The sequence below is a fragment of the Trichosurus vulpecula genome, chromosome 6 (assembly GCF_011100635.1).
Source record: "Trichosurus vulpecula isolate mTriVul1 chromosome 6, mTriVul1.pri, whole genome shotgun sequence".
NCBI lineage: Eukaryota > Metazoa > Chordata > Mammalia > Diprotodontia > Phalangeridae > Trichosurus > Trichosurus vulpecula.
The window spans coordinates 68,227,383-68,249,280 of NC_050578.1; the positions used below are offsets into that span (position 1 = coordinate 68,227,383).

The window sequence follows — 21,898 nt, forward strand, 5'->3', positions numbered from 1 at the left end:
TTCTTCATTCACCATCATCAAAGCTGATTTACTGATTTTCTAAATACCACTTTTTCAGTCTTCTCATATTTTGAAGGCTTAAGCCTTTTTCCACTATTTTGATCCAGTTGTTATAATAGTGAACATTTGAAAGCAAAATCTTTGTGGAGTTCTTTGAAGCATTCCTAAAAAGAAATGTTATGGGAATAAAAAACTTACCCTATATATTAAAATTGGAAACCGAAGTTCACTGAAGTCAGTGAATATACAATTCAGTTAGTATTTATTGAGAAGCCAAAAGTAGATGGCCCCATATTAGACTCTATGCCATTTGGATACAAAACAAGACACAGGATCACCGGCTTCATGAGACACATGATCTAATTAATACAATAAAGATTAGAAACAATAGGAAGGTTACAGATTAACTCTTAGTTATCAGTGTTACTGGAAGAAAGCAGTGGCATTGGTAATCCTAAATTCATTTATAAAATGTATTTGGATTTGGAATTAACAACACTAAATAATGAAGCTTCAGTGCAAGTTAATAGTCACAAAGTCACAAACACTTAAAAACATTGTTACTGACTCTTGCTATTATTTTGGGTCTTCTGTTTCTTTCTTATTGTGGTTCGAAGCCTTCTTAATACCAATTTGTCAGACAGAAGCATATCATCCTGCTGTTCCAAGTAATCTAGTAAATTCTCAGTCCATTCAAGAGCTGATTTATGGCTAATGTGCCTTTGTGAAATAAGCTCTGTTTCCTCTACATCCTCATTTTTACCTGAGTGATCAGCTTGGTCTACCTGGCCCTGTGTTCCTTCACTATCTGTTAAAACATCATAACTCGGCTCAGTATTCTCAGCTTCAAACCAGTCTTCGATGTTTTCAATATCGACATTTTCACAACCTTCTGTATGCTGTAAAACTGTAGCTAAGTTAGCTGCTAAAATAGCTCCCTCATCAAAGTTCAAGCCTATATTTTCCTCACTACCAGGGAAAAGCTTATTCCATGCTCTTGTAATGGTCACTGATTTTATCATATTCCATGCCCTTGACACTTCATAAATAGCATCTAACACAGTGAGGTTCTTCCAAAACATTTTAAGGTCGATACCTTCATCCATGTACTTCTGAAAAAGTCCTGCTCGGTAATACCTCTTCACTGTGGCTAAAATTCCTTGGCTCATAGGTTGAATTAAAGCTGTCACATTAGGAGGCAAATATTTCACAAATATTTTACCATCATCTGAACTCAAGATTTCTTCATCTGGATGGGCTGGTGGAAAATCCAAAAGTAATACTGCTTTTTCCAGCAACCCTTTGGATTTTAAATTCTTTCTTACCTGTGGCACAAAATTTTTGTCAAACCATTGCCTGAAAACAGGATGTTCTATCCACGCACCTTTTTGACTGAAGTAAGAGACAGGGAGGTTGGAAGGTTCAGTTCCTTTAAATGAACGGGGTTTCTTTGCTTTCCCCACTACACAAAGATTAAGTTTGTGTAAACCAGTGGCATTAGCGCAACACATAATGATGATTCTCTCTCTGCTTGATCTATACCCAGAAGTACTGTGTTCTGTTTCAAAAGCTAATGTCCTTGATGGTAGACACTTCCAAAATAATCCAGTTTGGTCAGCACTATAAATCTGCTCTGGTTGAAGATTCTCTTTTTCAACAAATTCCCTGAAGTTGCAGCAAAATTCACTGGCTGCTGTTTCATCCCCACTTAACTTTGTACCTTGACCAGCAACCTTCGGAATGCCGTGTCGCTGTTTAAAACGGGTTAGCCAGCCAGATGATGCATTAAAATCACCTTCCATCCCCAAAGCATCAAAGAAGAATTTTGCTTGCTTCGCACAAATTGTTCCAGATACTGGAATCCCCTCATTTCTTTGCTGGTTGAACCATTCTATCATGACCCTATCAAGTTCCTCATATGTTGATGACTTCATAGATTTACGTTTGGATACACCACTTGTTGGATCTGAACTATTTGCATAAGTTATAATTCTCTCTTTGTTCTTTTTTATATCCCGAACTGTTGATTCGCCAATCCCATAAACAACTGAAAGTCCTTTGAAAGAGCTACCTTCTTCAAGTTTCTTTATAATGTCAAGTTTATCTTTAATTGTCAACACTACACGCTTCCGCTTTCCAGACATTTTAACTGTACGTTTATACAATCAACAGATGGGATCCTAACCTTACTTATTTCCTGAGTTCTTGGCAATTCAGAACTTCTAAGACAGCGGAAAATAGATAATAGAATTTTAGTCTCTTTTTCTCTTCTTCACTCCTGAGACTCAGTGTGGCAGTAAGAAATATACAAGCTTTTGATAAATGCTTTTTTGATGAAAATGTTTTCTGAGGCTGGAAATTTTACTCTCAAAGCCCAACACTAAGGAACCTGGCAAGAAATGCTATCACTTGCCAAAAGAAGTTTCTTTTAAAAATTTTCCCAGTTTCCAATTATAGCCAAGACCTTCTACCTGGTACCTCTTTGCTTCTCAATTCAGTATGTGCTACCTTCTTAGACTGGGTGTTGGGGGAGAGGAAGGGGAGATTTGGGAGTAACAATGCTCTACTGTTTTTTACTACAACGATTTAATTTAGCTGGACTTCCCTTCCCGAAGAGAAATCTAATTTAATAGAAAATTTTGGACGGTCTGGGGCAATGACTTGGAATATAACACTCAAAATGTGCTGGGAGAATTTTCCTATTTTTTTATGTGATCTAAAAGTATATCAGGTTCTAGTCAAGAAAGACTTCCTAGAGAGGATGGGATTCCTGCCGGGGTGATATAGCTTGGCATAAGATCATATAGGAAGCAGAGCATGTTTCCTAAAGGTTATTTGAATGGTTATTGTTTTCTGAAGGGTAAGAAATGAAAATTTAAAAATAAGATAGTTGAAAAGAAACAAGTGGAGGGCTTTGTCAACTGCAACTAGACACTTATGACAAGCGGGCCACGGGAGAGTAGGGAAAAGGGGTTGTCACCTGGCCAAACAGGTAAGCATCAAAGACAAGTTTGGTAGCACACAAAAGACCTGCAGGGAAAGGATAAAGGTGGAAAGACCAATGAGGAAGGTGTTACAAAGATCCAGGAGAAAGGTGATCCTCCGTGGGCCAATTCAGGTCTGAATACAAACTCTGAGCCTCCAAGACCTAAAGAAAAACACCAAAAACACGGTTCAACGTCAGTGTCAGCGGCATTTACCGTAATTATCATCACTGCGCGCAATAACTAGAGGACTAAGGCTACCACAAAGCATAACACTCACCAGCCTGATGCCTACATCAGACTGAGGTCGCGGGCACGAGCAAGGAGCGGGCACGGGCGCGGGCACGGCGGGGCGGACGGGCCTAGGGCGCCTACCTCCTCGGGCCAACGAGAGGTCAAGGGGAGCCCCCCCGGCCCGCACGAACGGCTCTGCAGGGCCCCGCCTCCCCGCCGGGCTGCTGGAGGGGACAGGCAGATTCCTCTTCCGCGGAGGCCGAACACCCGCAGTGAATTCTAGTTGCCCTGGAATCCGGTGAGCGTCCTCCTCCGCGCACCGGGGGCTAATAGAGGGTAAGCCTCCGGAGAAGCGCTCACTGACGCAAGCTCGACGTGGCCGCCGGAGCCGGAAGACGCTGGATTAGGGGTGCGCGCCCCCGAGGACGAAAGGGCGGGGCCGGTTCGTCTCCCTCTGCAGACTGGAGGCCCCGCCCACATCCGCCTGTCATCGAAGGGGCGGGGCCGGGAGGAAGCAATGCGCTCGCATCCCGGCGGGAAGACGCGGAGAACTCAAACAAACACTGCTGGGCCCGGCAGCGGAGGGGTGAGCGAAACGTAGCGTCACCGAGAGGCGGGGCCGGCGGGCTGGGAGCGCGCGTGCGCATGAGGCCCCACTCCCTCCATCCTTTTCTCCTGCTTTGGGTTTCGGTGACACTTGGGAGATTCAGGCAGGTAATGAATTAAGTGGAGTAACAAGAAGGGGGGAAGGCTACCAGAAGGCCCTAATTCCGCTTCTCTAAGCGGAGTGTTGGAGAGTGGCCCAGAAATGGGAGGGGGAGAGCTGAGAGGGTCTCGGGCGCTCTCCACGGTCCCTCCTTGGGGTCCATCCTAGAGACTGGCCGGGCACCGAACCTGCACCGTGCAGACGACACGTCCTCTTTCTTGCATAGCAGACGGAAAAAAAAAAAAATCCCTCGCATTCAACATCAAAGCAGGGCGCCCCCAGCCTGTCTCCAAACTGGAGAATAGCGGGCGAACATAGACTATAGATAATGATAATTATAGAGGAAGATGCTCTGTTATGGACCGTGGTTACGATTACCGACGGGCTCTGGCTCGGGTCCCTCCTGGAAGTCCCCAAAGAACCCCGACACTGCCCTCTGCTTACATCGCTGCCCGGGTCTGGGGGCTTGAGGACCTAGCCCTTGCAGCCTTATGTATTGGGGACGGGCGTTGCGCTGCGTGCGCAGCTTTGGAAGGCAACCGGGGGATCCCGTTACATGCGGCTCCCCCAATTATCTCTTTAAAATTTACCTCCCGAGGGATGTTAACAAAGTTGAGAGTGTTGAAATATTGTGTCCCTGGGGAGTTTGCTGCTAGTAGTAGGGGAGTGAGGGTGGGCGAAGGATTGATTAGAAGCGAACATTTGTGAAACCTGAGAGAAACTGGTAATAAACACGAGTTACTGTTCGGCGGAAAATAAAGCACTTTTTTTTAGTTCATACACTGCATTTACACATTAATGTGGAATTACTTTCATTTTCCTGAAATCATTGAAAGAGCACATCCTTGGAGATGAATTGTATACGCAATCACTCCTTCATATCCATTTGCCCTTCTAAGAGTCTTAGGTGGTCGGGGAAAAGATGACAGCACCTTAATCTCATTTACAAAGGAAAGCCTCTAGTCTTGAAAGGAACCACATCTTCCTTCTTTTGGTTTCTATAATAGTTTAGGGAATAAAGATTTTGAAAAGATGGAAGAGAGACATTATTTTGTAACAATTTAAAGGAAAAAATCCAATATCATTGATTTAGAGCTGAAAGGGACCTAAGAGGTCAATTCTTTCAAACCTTTTATTTTACAGATGAGGAACTGAGGCCTAGAGAGTTTCAATGATATGCCTAAGGCCTCATAGGTAGAAGTAGTAGAATCAAGATTTGAACTCAGGTCATTAGACTCCAACTCCCAATGCTTTTCTTTTTACCAGACTACCTCTTTAGATTTTTATAGGCCTGTCCCTTCATCACCTCAACACCACTACAAAGCTGTTTTCCACAAGTTTATGGGATCTAATGAACATCATTTTTATATGGAAAGTAGAATGCTAAGAACTGAGAAAGATGTTTTACTAGAATTACCTCATTCTTCATAACCATGGGCATGCTAATTTTTTATTGCTCCATTTCTTTATGTAGGATTTTTGTGTAGAAGTTTGATCTGGGAAAAGATAGACTAACTGTAATATGTGGTAGGAGGATTTACCTTCAGGCAAACCCAAAGTCTGTTGCTTTCTGATTTACTAACTTCAGAGGACTTCTAAAACTACAAAGAAGAATAGGATCCACTTAGAAGGACCAGAATTTATTGATTATTTTATAGGCTATCGTAAGTCTGTTTTGTATTTTTCTTATAGTTCGTAGACTTCTCTGGGTTCTTCTACTGTTTGCATTTCCTATAGAGAAAAATAAAGGTTGTCTTGTAAATGCATTATTACCTTGAGTGCATGAGACCTGTAAAAGCTTGGGGCTTTACCCTATCTTCCCAGAACTCTTCAAACATTGACTGTTTCCATCTTTTATTATCATTGCTGATTTGTTAGATGTAAAGTGAAACCCTAGAATTGTTTTGAGTTTTTCTTTCTATTTGTGATTTAGAGTAAGGGTTAGCAAACTATGCACCAAGAGCCAAATCCAACCTGCCACCTGTTTTTGTATGACCTATAGGCTAAGAATAGTTTTACATTTTAAAATACAATAAAATATTATTTAAAATATAAAAATCATTTTTAGTTCACAAGCTGTACAAAAACTGGTGGCAGACTACATTTGGCCCATAGGCCATAACTTGCTACCTACTCATTTAGAACACATCTTCATGTAGTCACAGCTGGCTTGTGATGAATATTTGTTTTATCAACTAATATTGAATTTCTCTCATGAAAAGTCACTTTCAATAACTAATTGCAGGTATAATTGAAAGTGTGAAATAGTAGGTTATCCTATAAATATAATATGTACCAATTTATGTACATTTTGTTTCTCCTGGACAGCAGAGACTGTTTTTGCTTTCTCTTTGTATCCCCAGGACTTAACTCAGTACCTGATGCATAGCACTGAGTGTTGATTGATTATTGAAATGTCTTTACAATCAGTAATTTCCAGGTTTTGTTGACCAACTAGATATTTTCTCTGATCCTCACAATCTCTCAAACCTTTCAAAAATAGGAATTCTGCACCACAGATAAAGCAATTTCAGCTGTCTCTATGCTCTAGTATACCAAGAACCCAAACAAGATAAAAACCCAATGAATTAACAGTGGAGAAAGCTAATCTCTAACCCCCACTAGGCTCACTCACCATAGCACTCACCCACAACAAACCAGCCCATGGGATTATAACAGAACTCAAATTCATACCCTGACACACCCTTTCACCTCCCAGTGCCTCCAGGATCCAAATGACAGAAATTTGCTCAGGCTATAAACAGCATTGAGTGGTGTGACAGTAGCAATCTGTGCCCCAACAAAGCTCTGCCAGAAAACTGAGGAATAGAGGGAACTGGGTCTGGACAAATGTGTGTTGGGGGTGAGGGGGTATGTGTCACTCCACTAAGCCTGAGGGAAAGATGCTAGCATCCAGCTGGGGCCAGTTCTGCCCACCCAGAAGTCACATGGAGCAGCAATCTAGGTTTGCTGTAGCATGGAAAGAGGATGAGACAGCTTTCAGATCCAGTCTCCAGGGAAACCGCCATCAAAGGGGAGGGAAGTAGAAAGTGAACAACCAGGGGAAACATTTTTTTTTTCTAAAAGACCGAAATTACTAAAAATCTCAGGAGGAAGAAAATTCATTTAAAGACCTTGAGCATAGCAGATAAACCAAGAGGGAATATATTAGAAGAACATGAGGAAATGGTCTTCAGATCAGGGGAAAAGAGTTCAAGTATCTATGAATATGTATTACAAGACAAAAGAAAATGAGGCTGAAGACCCAAAAAATTCCCAAGAGAGCATGAAATCAAAGCAAGATCTTCTTGAATAAAAGGATGAAAAATTTGTGAAATCAGAATTTTTGGCCTTCACAGCAGAAATAATTAGCATAATGGAAAACTTGAATCAATACTGGCAAGTCTTACTGAAGAAATAAAAGAGAGGATAACTGGAAATGCAAATATATGGAAATGAAGTATACTCTGGAATAATAGAAGCAAAGGGCAATAATATTAAAAGAAAGGACACTCTTCATACAAGGAAAATATTCTTATCTCAAAGACAGAGTGCATTAGAGACAACTTAAGGATTATAGATCTCCCAGAAGAACACAAGTCAAAAAACCAGAACACCATAAGGCAAGAATTAATGTCCAGAAAGACAGATAACTGTCTTGAACTTCTGGATACAGAAGACAGTAAAGCTATCCCAAGAATCTAAATAATGTCTTCCCTAATGCAGGGTGCAGAGGTAGGGAGGGAGAGAGTTTGAAACTTAAAATGTAACAAATGTTTTAAAAAATAGAATCTATAGATCTCTTCCAAAACGAAAGAAGAAAACTTTATACCATAAACTCCAAAAAACAGTGAAGAAATTTGACAATTCGACAAATGACAAATTTTGCAAATGACAAGGAGAATGAATTTTAAATATAAAGAAAAAAGAAATTCAACTAATACCAGATTATTTTTCCCTACCCCCAAAACTACAGGAAGGAAAGGAATGATGTGTCCCAAAGAGCAAAGGAGCTCAAGATGCCTAAGATATTCTATCTTGCAAATCTGAGCCTAACCATAAATGAAAAAAGATGCATTGGGGGTGGCGGGAAGCATTCAAAACATTCCTGGTGGAAAAAAATCAGGTCCAAAGAAACTATTTGCTTTCCAAACACCCCAGAAAACAAGATGGATAAATAAATGCAGCAACCAAGGATGACAACAAAATAACAGAAACTTTATAAGATCTCCTTAATGTACACAAGGAGACAAGAATAAAAGCAGAAGTCAAATAGAAGTGATAGCAGAGAAATAGTCCTGAAACATCAGAGTCTGAACCTTATAATACTCCACTTACAGAAGAATCAGTGTTTTTTTGGTGAGGCTAAATTACTCCATGGGAGGCTGCATAAAAGTGCACAGGGGAAGAAGTTGGAGAGGAATATGTGGTGTACCCTAATCAACTCAAAGCCTGACAATGAATGGAAGTCAACTCTTAGGAAGGAGAAACACTATAGTAGAATGGGTGAGGAGGCAAAGGGAGGGATTGAAAGAGGGGAAAAGAAAGAAAGAAACCTGGTTTCAATGTTGGGAGGGGATAACACTGATGAATGCTCCTTTGGGAGAAGAGAGATACTCCATAAAGGGAATTGAGGCCCTTACAATGGGTATCATTTTGCAGGGATGTGGCATTTAGAGAGACCACTCCTCTTCCCTTGAGTGTCCTAAAGACAGCTGAAACCCAGATGAGTGGGGGGAGGGTATGGACCACAGAAGAAATTTTTAAGCAAATGGGAAAAAAGAAGTGGGCAAAGATCAATAATTAACTGCACTTCCAGGGACATGGGAGGATTACTATCATAGGCAACATCTCTATTACCTATAAAAATTGGTATTTCTATGAATGAGGTACAACAGACAAAAGAGATTAAGATCTATAAGACAATAACAGAAACTCTTGAAGAGGAAACCCAAAATAGGTACCTCAAAAATTTTAATTCAAAATAAAGAGAATAAGGTATACAGATAATATAAAGGAATACATAATGGAGAATAAAGATTAAATAAATATAAGGGATGTAAGTCAAAGAATAAAAGATTTAACTAGACATAAAGGGAAGATAAATGATGAAGTGAATGAGGAAAAGAAACCCTTTTTAGAAATAGGCACAGAACATGAATATTTGAACACTGATGAATAAAGCAGGTTAAAGAAGATAAGGGGGATTCTATATAACTAAGAAAAAAGTGGGGAAGAATTAAATACCTGGGTAAAGGCAAGCAAGAAAAAGGAACTAATCAGCAAAAATGCAAAACTAAGGGGAAAAAGTAACAAATTGGAGGGGAGGGCTTGAGAGTAAGGGAAAGAAAACAGGTAGTGATAAGGTTGCCTTAAAATAGGGTAAACTAAAATATAACTAATAAAGTACCTGGAAGCATAATATTTTGTTTACAGAAGAGCAAAGAATCATAATTTGGAAACAAAACATAGAAGTGGAGAATGATATAAAACTAACTTTCATAACTTTAAATGTAAATGGATTAAATAATCTAATAAAATAAAAAAAATGATAGATTGGATAAGAAAACAAAACCCCATAATTTGTTGTTTACAAGAAACATTTTAAAAATCAAAGATATACACAGAATAAAAATAAGGGACTGGTAGAAACAAAATTCAAAACATAAAAGAGATAAACAAGGAAACTTCTTTATGGTGAAATAAACCAATGTCGATATAACGTATATGCTCCAAATACCTTAGCATCCAAATTTATAAAGGAAAAATTAACTGAGCTACAAAAAGACGTAGTAACAGTAGTAATAGGAGATTTCAATGTCCTCTCAATTTTGGAAAAGTCAAATATGAACAGAAGGGAAAATATGAAACCAAATAAATTGCTGGAGAAACTACAGCTAAAGGACATTTGTCATCTTCTAAATGGTGTTGTTAAAGTATATGTATATTTCTAATCATGACATGAAGCTGTTACAAAATTTGGCCATGTATTATGGCACAGAGATGTTGCAAAGAAATATAAAAAGCCAGAAATAGATTTATAGACCATAATGCAATAAAAACACTTAATCAGTTCAAGAATCACAAATAAAAGATACCCAAATGAAGCTTTAATAATGAAGTCCTTAAAAAATGAGTCTAAGAATAAAATATGGAAACATTTATGTAAAAGAAAATGATGATGAAAAACACCCAAATTTCTGAGATACAACTGAAGCAGTACTTAGGAAGGAAATCATATCTCAATAAAAAACAATAACAAAATAGAAAAAGAGAGGATGAAGGAACTGAATAAACATATAAAAAAATTAGAAAGCCAACAAACAAAATAAGCACAAAAGAAGAGATAATAAAATCAGAAGAGAAATTTTAAAATGCAACACCCTTCCAAAAAAGTATGAAAATGATAAAGCTAAAAGCTGGCTCTTTTAAAAGACTAATAATACTGACATACCTTTAGCCAATTGATTTTTTTTTGATTGGCAGAAAATTAAATCGCAAAATAGCAAATGAGCAAATTGAAATCATAATTTATGAAATCACAAAAAAAAATATTAGGGCTATATTTGTCTCACAAAAGATTCTGCTAGGTTGTTTTCCTTCTCAATCTTTGAGGATGTGTGTGTGTGTGTGTGTGTGTGTGTGTGTGTGTATCCTTAAAAGTTTGATAGAATTCTACTGTGAATCAATTGCTTTATAGTTCATTTTATTTCCTTTTTTGAGACTGGTCTCCATGAGATCTCTATTTGGTCTATTAATTGGAATATTTTATATTTTAAAAGGCATTTTCTACTTTTTTCTATATTTTATTATATATAACTATATAAAATGAATTCTGATTATTTAATACCTAAACCAGGAAAGGATAAAATACAAAAGGAAACCAATATCATTAATGGAACATATACTAATATCATTAATGAATGTTAATTCATCCTGTCAAACTATAATATTTTGTTTACAGAAGAGCAAAACATCATGTCAAATCCTGTCAAACTATAACTATCCAAGAAGTCATTTATTATGACCAAGTAATCCTGGTATGCCGGAATGGTTGAATAGTAGGCAATCAACCTAATTAATCATACTAAAAAACAAAAAAGTCCCAAACCACATGATTGTCTCAATAGATGTGGAAAAAGCCTTTGAGAAAACACAACAGTCATTTATGCTAAAAACCACACAAACTATGGGCAAAGAGGGAGATTCTCAATATAATCAATGTATCTAAAAACGAAAGGCAAGCATTATATGTAATACAGATTCACCAGAACTTTTCCAATAAATACTAGAATAAAGTAAGGATGCTCATTCTCCCCTCTATTACTTGATACAGTTCTGTAACACTAACAATAGCAATAAGGAAAGAAAAAGAAATTAAAGGCATAGAATCAGGTACCAGAACCTTTTTTTAAAATTGTAGGAGTAAAGGTAATAAAATCAAAGAGAAACTTTAAAAATTTCTGTATGGTTATAGAAACTACTTCCCCACTCAGATACAAGTGACTTATGTGTCTCTGAAGTTGGACTTTTGCTTAACATTATTTCTCTTTTCTTACTTATTTTTATTCTGAGCCTTAAAATCACCAAATCAATTGGACATTTTTTTTTCTTTCTTGCCATTGTTCAGAAACATTTTTTGTATTGACCTGAAATATGGTTCTCTGCAGTTTCAATTTATTCACCCCATTTCTACCATCCGAGACAAAGCAAATTAAGTAGTGCCTATAATTTACATAACAATTTTTCCAATGTTAAATAGCAACAATGACAACTACATTTTTTCTCTTCTCCAAGATGTTCACAAGAATGTTGTCATCATCATCACTGTCATCATTATAATAACTGCTATATAGAGTGCTTTAAATTTTGCAAAGCCCTTTCATAAATGATCACATTTGAGCCCTTACAACAAACCATAGTATAGCTATTATTACCCCTTCTTTATACATGAACACATTGAGGCTGATTTGGATTATATGGTTACATGGCTGTCCAATGTTCTTCCTAAAATGTGATACCCTAACCTGAATACGTACTTCAGATGTAGTTTAACTAATGGCAGTACAGTGAGTATCAGTCCATACGGATAGAGAATTGTTCCTCAGAATCGAAACTTTTTTTCAGTTTTATTTAATTTTTAGCTCAAATTCTCTCTCACCTCCCCCACCCCTTTTGTTTTGAAAAACAAAACCCATTACAAACCAAAGCAAATCAAATTCCCAACATTAACTGTGTCAGTGCATGTGTGTGTGTGTGTGTGTGTGTGTGTGTGTACACATGTACGCCTCAACCTGCACCCTGAATCAATGACCTCCATGAATTGTTCTCCTGGTGCTTTTCACTTCTGCACCATTTTTTTGCATCAGTTCATTCAAGTTCTCGAGTTTCTTTGAAACCATTCCCTTCATCACTTCTCACAGCACAACACCATTCTGTCACATTAATGTATGATAATGTCATCCATTCCCCAATTTATGGGCACCCCATTGATTTCCAATTATTCGCCATGACAAAAAGATCTGCTATATATTTTACACTTATGGGTTCTTTTCCTCCTCCACTGCTCACTTTTCAATCTAGACCTAGTAGTGATATTGCTGGGTCAAAGAGTATTCACAGTTTAGTGGATTTTGGGGGAGGGGGCATAGTTTCAAATTGCATTTCAGAATGGCTGGATTAGTTGATAGCTTCACTAACAACAGTTGTACCTATTTTCCCACAGCCCTTCCAACAGCTGTCATTTTCCTTTTTTGTGAATTTGCCAGTTTGATAAAATGAGATGGCATCTCAGAGTTGTTTTAATCAGTATTTCTTTAATTGTTAGTGACTTAGAGCATTTTTTCATATAGCTATTGATAGCTTGTGTTTCTTCCTCTGAAACTGCCTATTCATATATTTTGACCATATATCAGTTGAGTGGCCCTTATTCTTGTAAATTTGAATCAGGTCGTTATATATCTTAGAAAAATATTTTAGAACTCTTATCAGAGAAACTTGGAGAGGAGTAAGGTATAAGAAGACCTAAGTTATAAAGGGCTTTGAATGCCAGGGGATTCTGTATTTCATCCTGGAGTCAATAGGAGCCACTGAAGTTTATTGAGTAGGGAGGTAACATGGTTATACCACCGCTTTGATGGCTAAGTGGAGAATAGGTTAGAGTGTGGAGATATATAAGCTAGGCAGAAGTAGTAGCAGGCTATTGCAATATTACAAACATGAGGAAGTGAGGGTCTATATCAGAGTGGCAGCAGTATCAGATAAGAGAAGGAGGTATATTCAGGAGATGTTGCAATGGTGAAATCAACAGGTCTTGGCAAAAGATTGTATATGGCAGGGAGCGGGGTGAGAGTTAAGAGATGAGGTTGACACCTAGGTTGCCAGTCTTAGGGACTGAGATAGTGGTATTGCCCTCAACAGTAGTGGGGAAACATTACATGTAACAGGGAAATTATGAGGGAAAAGAGAGTTTTGGGAAATGATAATGAGTTCAATTTGGGACACAATGAATTTAAGTTGTCTACTGGACTTCCACTTTGAGATGTCTGAAAAGCAGTTGGAGATATGAAATTAGAGGTCAGCAGAGAAGTTAGAACAGGATAGGTAGAGTTGAAACTCATCACCTACCTATTAGACATCTCAAACTGGAAGTCCATTAGAAGTCCATTAAACTCAACATTTCCAAAACTAAATTCATTATCTTTCCTCCTAAATAGTCCCCACCTTCTAAACAGTTTACTGCTATCAAGAGCACCACCCTCCTCCCAGTCTCCCAGGCTCACAACGTAGGGGTCATCCTCAACTCCTTCTTCGTCCAGTGGCTTTTTATAACCAGTGTCGAGGAGGAAAAATGGCTTATTTGGGAGTTAGTTCTGGCTGACCCTCTTTGGCCCTTTCTTATTCCTTCTTCAGCACAGCAACGTCTTGGCCTCAAGGTTCTTGCCCCATCAAAGGGCTCCCCACACCGTGAAGAAGCAGCTTAATTCCCCCTTAGTTGACAAAGTTCTTTTCCTTTGAGATTGTTCCAGAAACTCCTTCTCAGAAAGTGTTTGAGTGACAAAGTGATGTTATTGTTGGGAGTTACTTCCTCTCTATTAGCATGAAGGAGTTATAACAGTTGTTATATAACAGTGATGGTTGTGAATTTACCTGGTAGGGAGGAGATCCTTTAATTTACCTGGTGTTCATTCTGAGTCACTAGAAGAGGGTGAGAGAGAGTCCTTACTTAGCCAGTACGGACAAAAATAGAGACCTCTAAGGGGGCAAAAATTTTCATGTCCTAGTTTTTTCGTTGTTTAATCATATTTTCCAACATATTTTTCACTATTCTCCTCTATGACTTTTTCAGTAAAGTTCCCAAGAATTAAGTAATTATTGATTTAATTCAGAGACTCTTATGGAGTACTTTGCAGAATTTCCCTGCCTTCTTGTCTTCTGCAATAGATTCTAACCTGAAAACTATAATTATTTTCATGATGGTATTTTTGCTTATAATCTTCATGAACAATACAATATTAGATGACGAAGTGACCCATGAAATTGTTTCTTGTTGCCTTTGATATGATAAAACCAATTCTGCCAACTCCTTGACCTCAAAGGAAAACTTGCAATCTATCTATCCAGTTAGCCTGAAACTTCTTTTATTTTCTAGTTTCATTTATAACAAGAATACCAATATTTGTGTGATTTGGTTGTTCTGCTTCCACAGGCAATAAAAACATAATTTAATGGCCATCTTGTGTTGTAGACTTAGGTTTAGCATGCATAAAAAGACAATTATGAAGATGCTTGCATTTTGTTCACAAAGATTCATTACAGAGAGGAAAGAGCTAAATAACATCCTCCAAATTAAATCAACATATGCATTCGTCTATGGTTAATTATAGAATTGTAGATTTAGAACTTAGATCTTAGAAATCCTTTAATCTAAAGGTGTCAAACACACACAAACTGAAGTGCTGCTGGAACCTGATTAAAATGTAATGGGAAAATATTAACCAAATCAAATAAAAATAGCATATTACATAGGTACTGTTAATCTGTGGTTTTCTGAGTCAATATGTGCCCCTCAGGGACCCATTTCTATTTGAATTTGACATCAATGCTTTACCAAACAGAGGCACAAGAAGATAAAGTTATTTTCTAAGTTCATGGAGGTAGTAAATAGAAGAGTCAGCAATCAATAGTAGGTCCTCTGACTCCAAATTCAACTATTTTTTTCTATTGTACTACATGATCCATATATAGGCATGATGGAGAATGGTGAAAAAATGTTTTAGAAAATATAGCATAGGATCAAGATACCAAAGAAGCCAAATATTAGTAGATTCCAAAGAGCCTTCATGCCTGTATATTGTGGCTATTTTCTTTAGTGCTTTTTTCCCCTTATCTGTTCTTGAACCAGGTTTCCATATTACTTTGCTGTCATTTCTTCATAATGCTACATAATCTATCAATTAGTCATCATGCTCATCTCTCCCCAAGCATAATCTTGGACTCTGCCTCTGGATTCCCTGGCTCTGATACGTGAGCTTTTGGCTTGTTTATTTTCCAAAAGCCAGCCTCCAAGCCACTATTGGGCCATATCCTCATGGATTACCACCAAAACACTTTATAGCTCCTCTTTATGTGTTGTGTTTCCTCATTTGAATGGGGACTGTCTTGCTTGTCCCCACAGGTCTTAAACATTATATTTCAAAGACCAAAAGAATTTAGTCCAGTACCTAGAATGTAGAAATTGCTTAATAAATGCTCTGTCTGTCCATTTCTATATTTGTCTATGTATTCTATAATGATATCCAGATGTTGAATTTCATAAGCATTGAATAAGATCACAAAAAATGAAACTGATTATAGAAGTTACTTCCAAATTGGGGTGGCCAGTAGGGGAAAGGCATTCTGGGAAGATGGTGGAGTAGGTCATAAATTTAAAGGTTCTCCAGATTTCCTCCTCAAACAGACAGAAGACTGCCACAAAATGAATGTAGAGCAGCATAAATAAAGGGGTAAAGCAGTTGTCCTCCTAAGACAACTTGAGAAGGCATCAGAAAAGACAGGACATCCAGGGGCTGAGGTTTGGCCTGAGTGACGTGTAGACACCTCCAGGCCAACTCCGATGAATCAACAAATAGCAGACTCTGTCAGGAAGCAGAACACCTCAACTTTTACCTCACTAGGGGCCTCAGGAACTTCTGCCTCACAAACTTTCATCTAAGGAACAGCAGACCACTGAGTGAGGGAAGATTGAAGGACCTCCACTGTTTCTGTGAGCCAGGACTAGAGGTGCTGACCAAAAGTGATCTGGAGCAGTGGCTATTGGTGAGGAGGAGCAAGTACACACCTGTTGAGTGCAGTGCCAGCACTTCAGGGATCAAGAACATTTTGGGGACAGCAGGGGTAGGGGCCCTAACTATGGTTTAGGGAGGAGAAGAGTTTCTGAAGTTGAGCCACTGAACAGAATTCAGAAAATAACAGTAAGGAGGACCTGAGGCCTAGGACAAAGTTACCCACAACTTGGAATTCAAACTTGATTATAATAATAAACAGCTAAAAAAAAAATAAAAATAAAAATGAGTAAGCAAAGGAAAATGAACCTGACCACAGAGAGCTACTTTGGTGTAAAAAAAATCTGGATTCACATTCAGAGGAAGATAGTGAGGTTGAAAAAAAAAGCCACTTCCACTCCAAAGAGCAACATTAAATGGTCACAAGCCCCAAAAGAGCTCTTAAAAAAACTTAAAAAGGAATTTAAAAATAAAATAAGAGAGATCAAGGAAAAATTGGGAAAAAATAAATAAAAGCAATCCAAGAAAATCATGCAAAGAAAGTTAACCAATTGGAAAAATAGATACAAAATCTTAAGAAAATAATTCCTCAAAAACTAGAATTAGGTAAGCAGAATTGAATGATGTTATAAGACACCAAAAATAATAAAACTAGAAAAAATAGAATCTGAAACATCTCACTAGAAAAACAACTGATCTGGAGAACAGATTGAGGAAAGACAATATAAGAATTGTCAGACTACCTGAAAGTTATGATCAAAAAAAGAAGCAATACAATATTACAAGAAATTATTAAGGAAAATTGCTCTGAAGTTTTAGAACATGAGGGTAAAGTAGAAATAGAAAAAATCTACCATTCACTACCTGAAAGAGATCCCAAGAGGAAAACTTACAGGAATGTCATATCCAAGTTTCAGAATTCCCAGGTTAAGAAGAAAATATTGCAAGCAACAAGAAAAAAAACATTTAAATACTGCAGAAATACTGTTAGGATTTCACAAGATCTAGCAGCTTCTACACTAAAAGACCACAGGTCTTAAACATTATATTTCAAAGACCAAAAGAGCTGGGGTTGCATCCAAGAATAGTTTACCCAGCAAAGTTGAGTATAATCCTGAATGGGAAAAAATGCATATTTGATGAACTGAAAGGCTTTAAGGTATTTGTAACAAAAACCAGAACTCAATGGAAAATTTGGTATAAAAGATCCAGAAGAAATAGAAGGAAAACATTTATTGTATAGGAAATGTTATCAGTATTCTTAAAACTGGCATCCTTACTAAGGCAGTTTGAAAGAAAGGTTGGGGCTGAGTTGTGTATGATAGGGCGATTCTAAAAAACAAAACTTGGTAGGAAAAGGTAAAAAGGAGCAATTATCTCAAAAATGGGACATGAAAGGAAGAATGAATATAGAGGAAATGGGTCAACAAGGAGGGCTGGTAATGTTGGAACTTAGAGGAAATCATACCATTGACTTGTTAGATCAAAATCAATTATAGATGAGAGAAACATATAGTGTAAAATTAAAACAGCTCCAATCTGGCCTATTGAAATGAATTATTTATCCTGAAAAATGGTAAAGAGACATCAGTACTGAGTATTGCCATTTCCTATGGAAATTCAACTGAGAAAAAACCGTTACCTTGACAAAGAGCTCAAGAGTCCAAAAACTGCCTCAGCCAGAAAATTCTTGATCTCCACATCAAATAGAGAGATGTGATGTTCAAAGGCAATACTGAATTAGAAAGGAAATAAACTCATTTGCAAAATCTTATGGAGTAATATGGCTAAAGATTATTAGCACTATCATCATAAAAAAACAAAAAGTGATGGAAGAGAAAAATGAGTTTACACAAAATTTATTGTGAGAGCCAATTAAACCAAAATATGCCAAAAGCACTTCAAGATAAAAGTAGAAGAATGACAGCAAATAGACAAAAAAATAGAAAAATCTGCCTAAATTTCTACAATATACTATGTTTTTTCCATGAATGATAATTGAGGTACCACAGTGGGAATTTAAGATTAATCCCTGATGGGAAGTAGAATAGCAGTAAAGAAAAAAAGGGGAAAGGGTAATATGGGTTAAACTAAGTTTACCATGCTGGAGGTGACACAAATTTGAGGGCTCCATAAGATCAATTCTCAAGATATCTGAAATGATAAACACTGAGGATACTATGAATGAAAGAATGCCAACTTGCAAAGAACATACCTTCTAATGGAGGAAACAAGTATTTATGAAAGTACATATAGAATAAATATAAAGTTAAATACACATATATACAAAGTAGTTCAATACAAGGTTGTTTGCACTTCGTGCAGAAAAAGGTGCTTAAGTTGCATCTTAAAGGAAGAGAAAAACTTGAAGATGCCAAGGTAAAGAAGGAGTAGATTCTAGGAATGGAGGGATGCCAGTACAAAGACATGGAAATGAGTGATGGAGCATCATGTATGAGGAAAAGGAGACCAATTTAGCTGAACTTCAAGGTTCAGGAGGAGAAATGATGTCCAGTGAAGCTGAAATGGTAGCTTGAGCCATGTTGTATAGGCTTTAAAAGCTAACCAAGGGGGTTTATATTTTATCCTAGGAGAAACTGGAAGGTTCTAGAATTGATTAAGGGAATCACATGGTCACATCTGTGATTAAGAAAAATTACTTTGGAAGCAGTGTGGACTCCCTGTTGGATTCCCTGAGTCATCAAGGCAAATTAGGAGGCTGTTGCAATAATCTAGGCAAGAGGTGATGAAGAATGATATTGTAGAGATAGAAACAGTAAAATTTGGGAAGTGATAGTGGGGTGAGGGAAAGTGAGAAGTCATAGATAATGATGAGATTACAAACCTAAGACTTGGAAGGATAGCGGTGCCTTCAACAGAATTAGGAATGTCTGAAATAGGGTAGGATTTAGGGTTAGTTTTAGACATTCGGTGTAAGGTATCTCCATGATATCCAATTTAATTGTCCAATAGGTGTTGAGGGAATGAAGCTCAGTCAAGATAAATACATCTGGGGCAGGGGAGGGGGGAGGGAGGAGCCAAGATGGCAGCCTGAAAACACAGACTCTCTTAAACTCTCCCCCAAATCCCTCCAAACACCTGTAAAAATGACTCTAAACAAATTCTAGAGCTATAGAACCCACGAAATAACAGAGGGAAACAAGTCAGGCCCAAGACAGCCTGGATGGTTGCTGGGAAGGGTCTATCACACCGTGCTGGGAGCGGAGCCCAACCCAACATGGGCCATGCCAGTACAGACCAGGCCAGAGTAGATGGGGTGGAGGAGGCTTCAAAGCTCTGAATCACTGAACTGTGGCAGTTAACAGACTTCTCAACCCACAAATGCCAAAGACAACAGAGCAGGTCAGTGGGAAAACCACTGGATCTGGGTGAGGGAAGTGTATGGTCTGGCCTCACCCCAGAGTGGCAGAGATGGCTGCAGTGGCTACAATGGCAGCAGCAGCAGGAGCAGCAACAGCAGCAGCATGGTGGCTGCTTCTGGCCCCAGGCCCACACAGTGGAAGGAATCAAGTGGCTGAGCAGAGTAGGAGTGCAGAGATCACGTTGCTGGTGCTGAGGCAAAGTTCTCTTGCTTTGCCCTGCTTGGATCTGGGTTCTTGAGGGAGGAGGAGTGCTAGTGTGGCAGAGCTTTGTGGTGGCTGTGGAGAGGGAGTCCTCCTGGTGGTTAAACAGCAGAAAAGAGTGCCTATGCTCACAGACCAGAGAGAAGCATGATACCACCCCAGAATAGAAATAGCTCTGAATGCAGCAGCGCAAAACCCGTGAAGCTTGGGACAAAGCACATTTTACTCTGAAAGCAGTCATACCCCTACAAAAACTCAAAAGTCAAGTAATTGACTGGGGAAATGAGCAAGCAGTGTAAAAGGACTCAGACTATAGAATCCTTCTTTGGCAACAAAGAAGACCAAAGCATACAGCCAGAAGAAGTCAACAAAGTCAAAGAGCCTACATCAAAAGCCTCCAAGAAAAATATGAATTGGTCTCAGGCCATGGAAGAGCTCAAAAAGGATTTGGAAAATCAAGTAAGAGAAGTAAAGGAAAAATTGGGAAGAAAAATGAGAGTGATGAAAGAAAATCATGAAAAACAAGTCAATAACTTGCTAAAGGAGACCCAAAAAATACTGAAGAAAATGACACCTTAAAAATAGACTAACCCAAATGGCAAAAGACTTCCAAAAAGCCAATGAGGAGAAGAATGCCTTAAAAGGCAGAATTAGCCAAATGGAAAAGGAGGTCCAAAAGACCACTGAAGAAAACAGTGCCTTAAAAATTAGAATGCAGCAAGTGGAAGCTAGTGACTTTATGAGAAATCAAGAAATTATAAAACAGAACCAAAAGAATGAAAAAATGGAAGACAATGTGAAATATCTCATTGGAAAAACCAGTGACCTGGAGAATAGATCCAGGAGAGATAATTTTTTAAAAATAGATAAATATGTGAGTCAGCTGTAAAGAAATGATAATAGTAGCTGTAGAAGTCACCTAGAGAGATTGATAAGAGAGAGAGAAGAGAGCCTATGGAAGAACTTTGGGGAACATCTACAGTTAGAGGGAATATTATTGAGGATTCAGCCTGCTGAACAAAATGTGAGGGGATGGGATAAATTGCATATGTAGAGAAGTTTGGGCTTGTCTAGGAGAAGAGCCATTTTGTTAAAATAAAAACTAGAAGAAAGGAGAGAGCGGGAGAGGAGATTAGAGTTTTGAGATGAAGAGAAGGAAAGAAGAGGGAACTCATCACAAATAGCATCAGTTTTCTCCAAAAAATAAGATGCCTATTGCTTAGCTGAGAAACAGAAAGTGGGGGAAGATATTAGAGGCTTGAAGGAAGAAGAAAAGAGCATGAATTTATCAAGTGCCTACTGTGTTCTAGGTACTGTCACATTTGATTCTCACAACCCCGAGTGATAGCTGTTATTATTAGTTCCATTTTACAGTTGACGAAACAGAGATAGACAGAGGTGAAGTCAATTGCCTAGCATCACACAGCAGAGGCAAACTATTTTGTACAACTTGCTATTCCTTTTAAATGTATAATAAAGTTATGTAAATTTCTTTTTTTCTTCCCTCCCCCTACCCTAGAGATGGCTACCATTAGATACAAATAGGCATCTATATGTAAAATTATTCTACACATGCTTTTTTAATCAGTTATTTCTCTGGATGCAAATAATGTCTTTCTTCATACATCCTTTATAGTTAATTTAGGTATTTATGATAGTCAAAATGACTTATTTGCTCATTCTTAAAACAATATTGTTGTTACTGTATACAGTGTATTCATGCAACAAACATGGAATTTTTTCATTTTTATGATTTCTACAGTCTTGATGAAAATGAAAACCACAAGTTTCACTTTTTCAGCAGTAAATATTCATATAAATTATTCTGTGTACAAGAAAATTTATCTTCTTTGCAGATATAGAGTCACAAAAATGAAACATTCCTACTATACAATATTTGATGATGTGTTTTCTCTGATATTTAAACTCAAAGCTAATGTACATAATTGACTTAGATGCCATTTCACCTTTGGAAATCACTTTATTTGCTCAGCAAGCTCAGGTTTGAATATTCAGTTTTTTAAAACATGCATTTTATTTTCTTGCCATACAGTCACCTGTGAGTCAACTCCTGTGTTCTCCAGCAGTATATTTCAAATACTGCAT

The 21,898-nt window shown here is 37.9% G+C and overlaps 1 protein-coding gene across 2 annotated transcripts; it reads right to left on the reverse strand.

The window, feature by feature from the left end:
- Window positions 1-245: 245 nt before the first annotated feature.
- On the reverse strand, window positions 246-3,615 carry TIGD2 (tigger transposable element derived 2). 2 transcript variants are annotated; one of them, XM_036764724.1, is made up of 2 exons: window positions 3,360-3,615; window positions 246-3,148 (listed from the first exon to the last, which is right to left on the reverse strand). In XM_036764724.1, the coding sequence occupies exon 2, from the start codon at window positions 2,142-2,144 to the stop codon at window positions 561-563; it is 1,584 nt and encodes a 527-aa protein (XP_036620619.1). In that variant the 5' UTR covers window positions 2,145-3,148; window positions 3,360-3,615; the 3' UTR covers window positions 246-560. The 2 variants fall into 2 exon arrangements, with proteins under 2 accessions (XP_036620619.1, XP_036620618.1); XM_036764723.1 differs by having other exon boundaries at window positions 3,265-3,592.
- Window positions 3,616-21,898: the final 18,283 nt, after the last annotated feature.

Coding starts and splice junctions, on each gene's coding strand:
- TIGD2 (XM_036764724.1), bottom strand. CDS start 2,144: ATGTCTGGAAAGCGGAAGCGTGTAGTGTTGACAATTAAAGATAAACTT.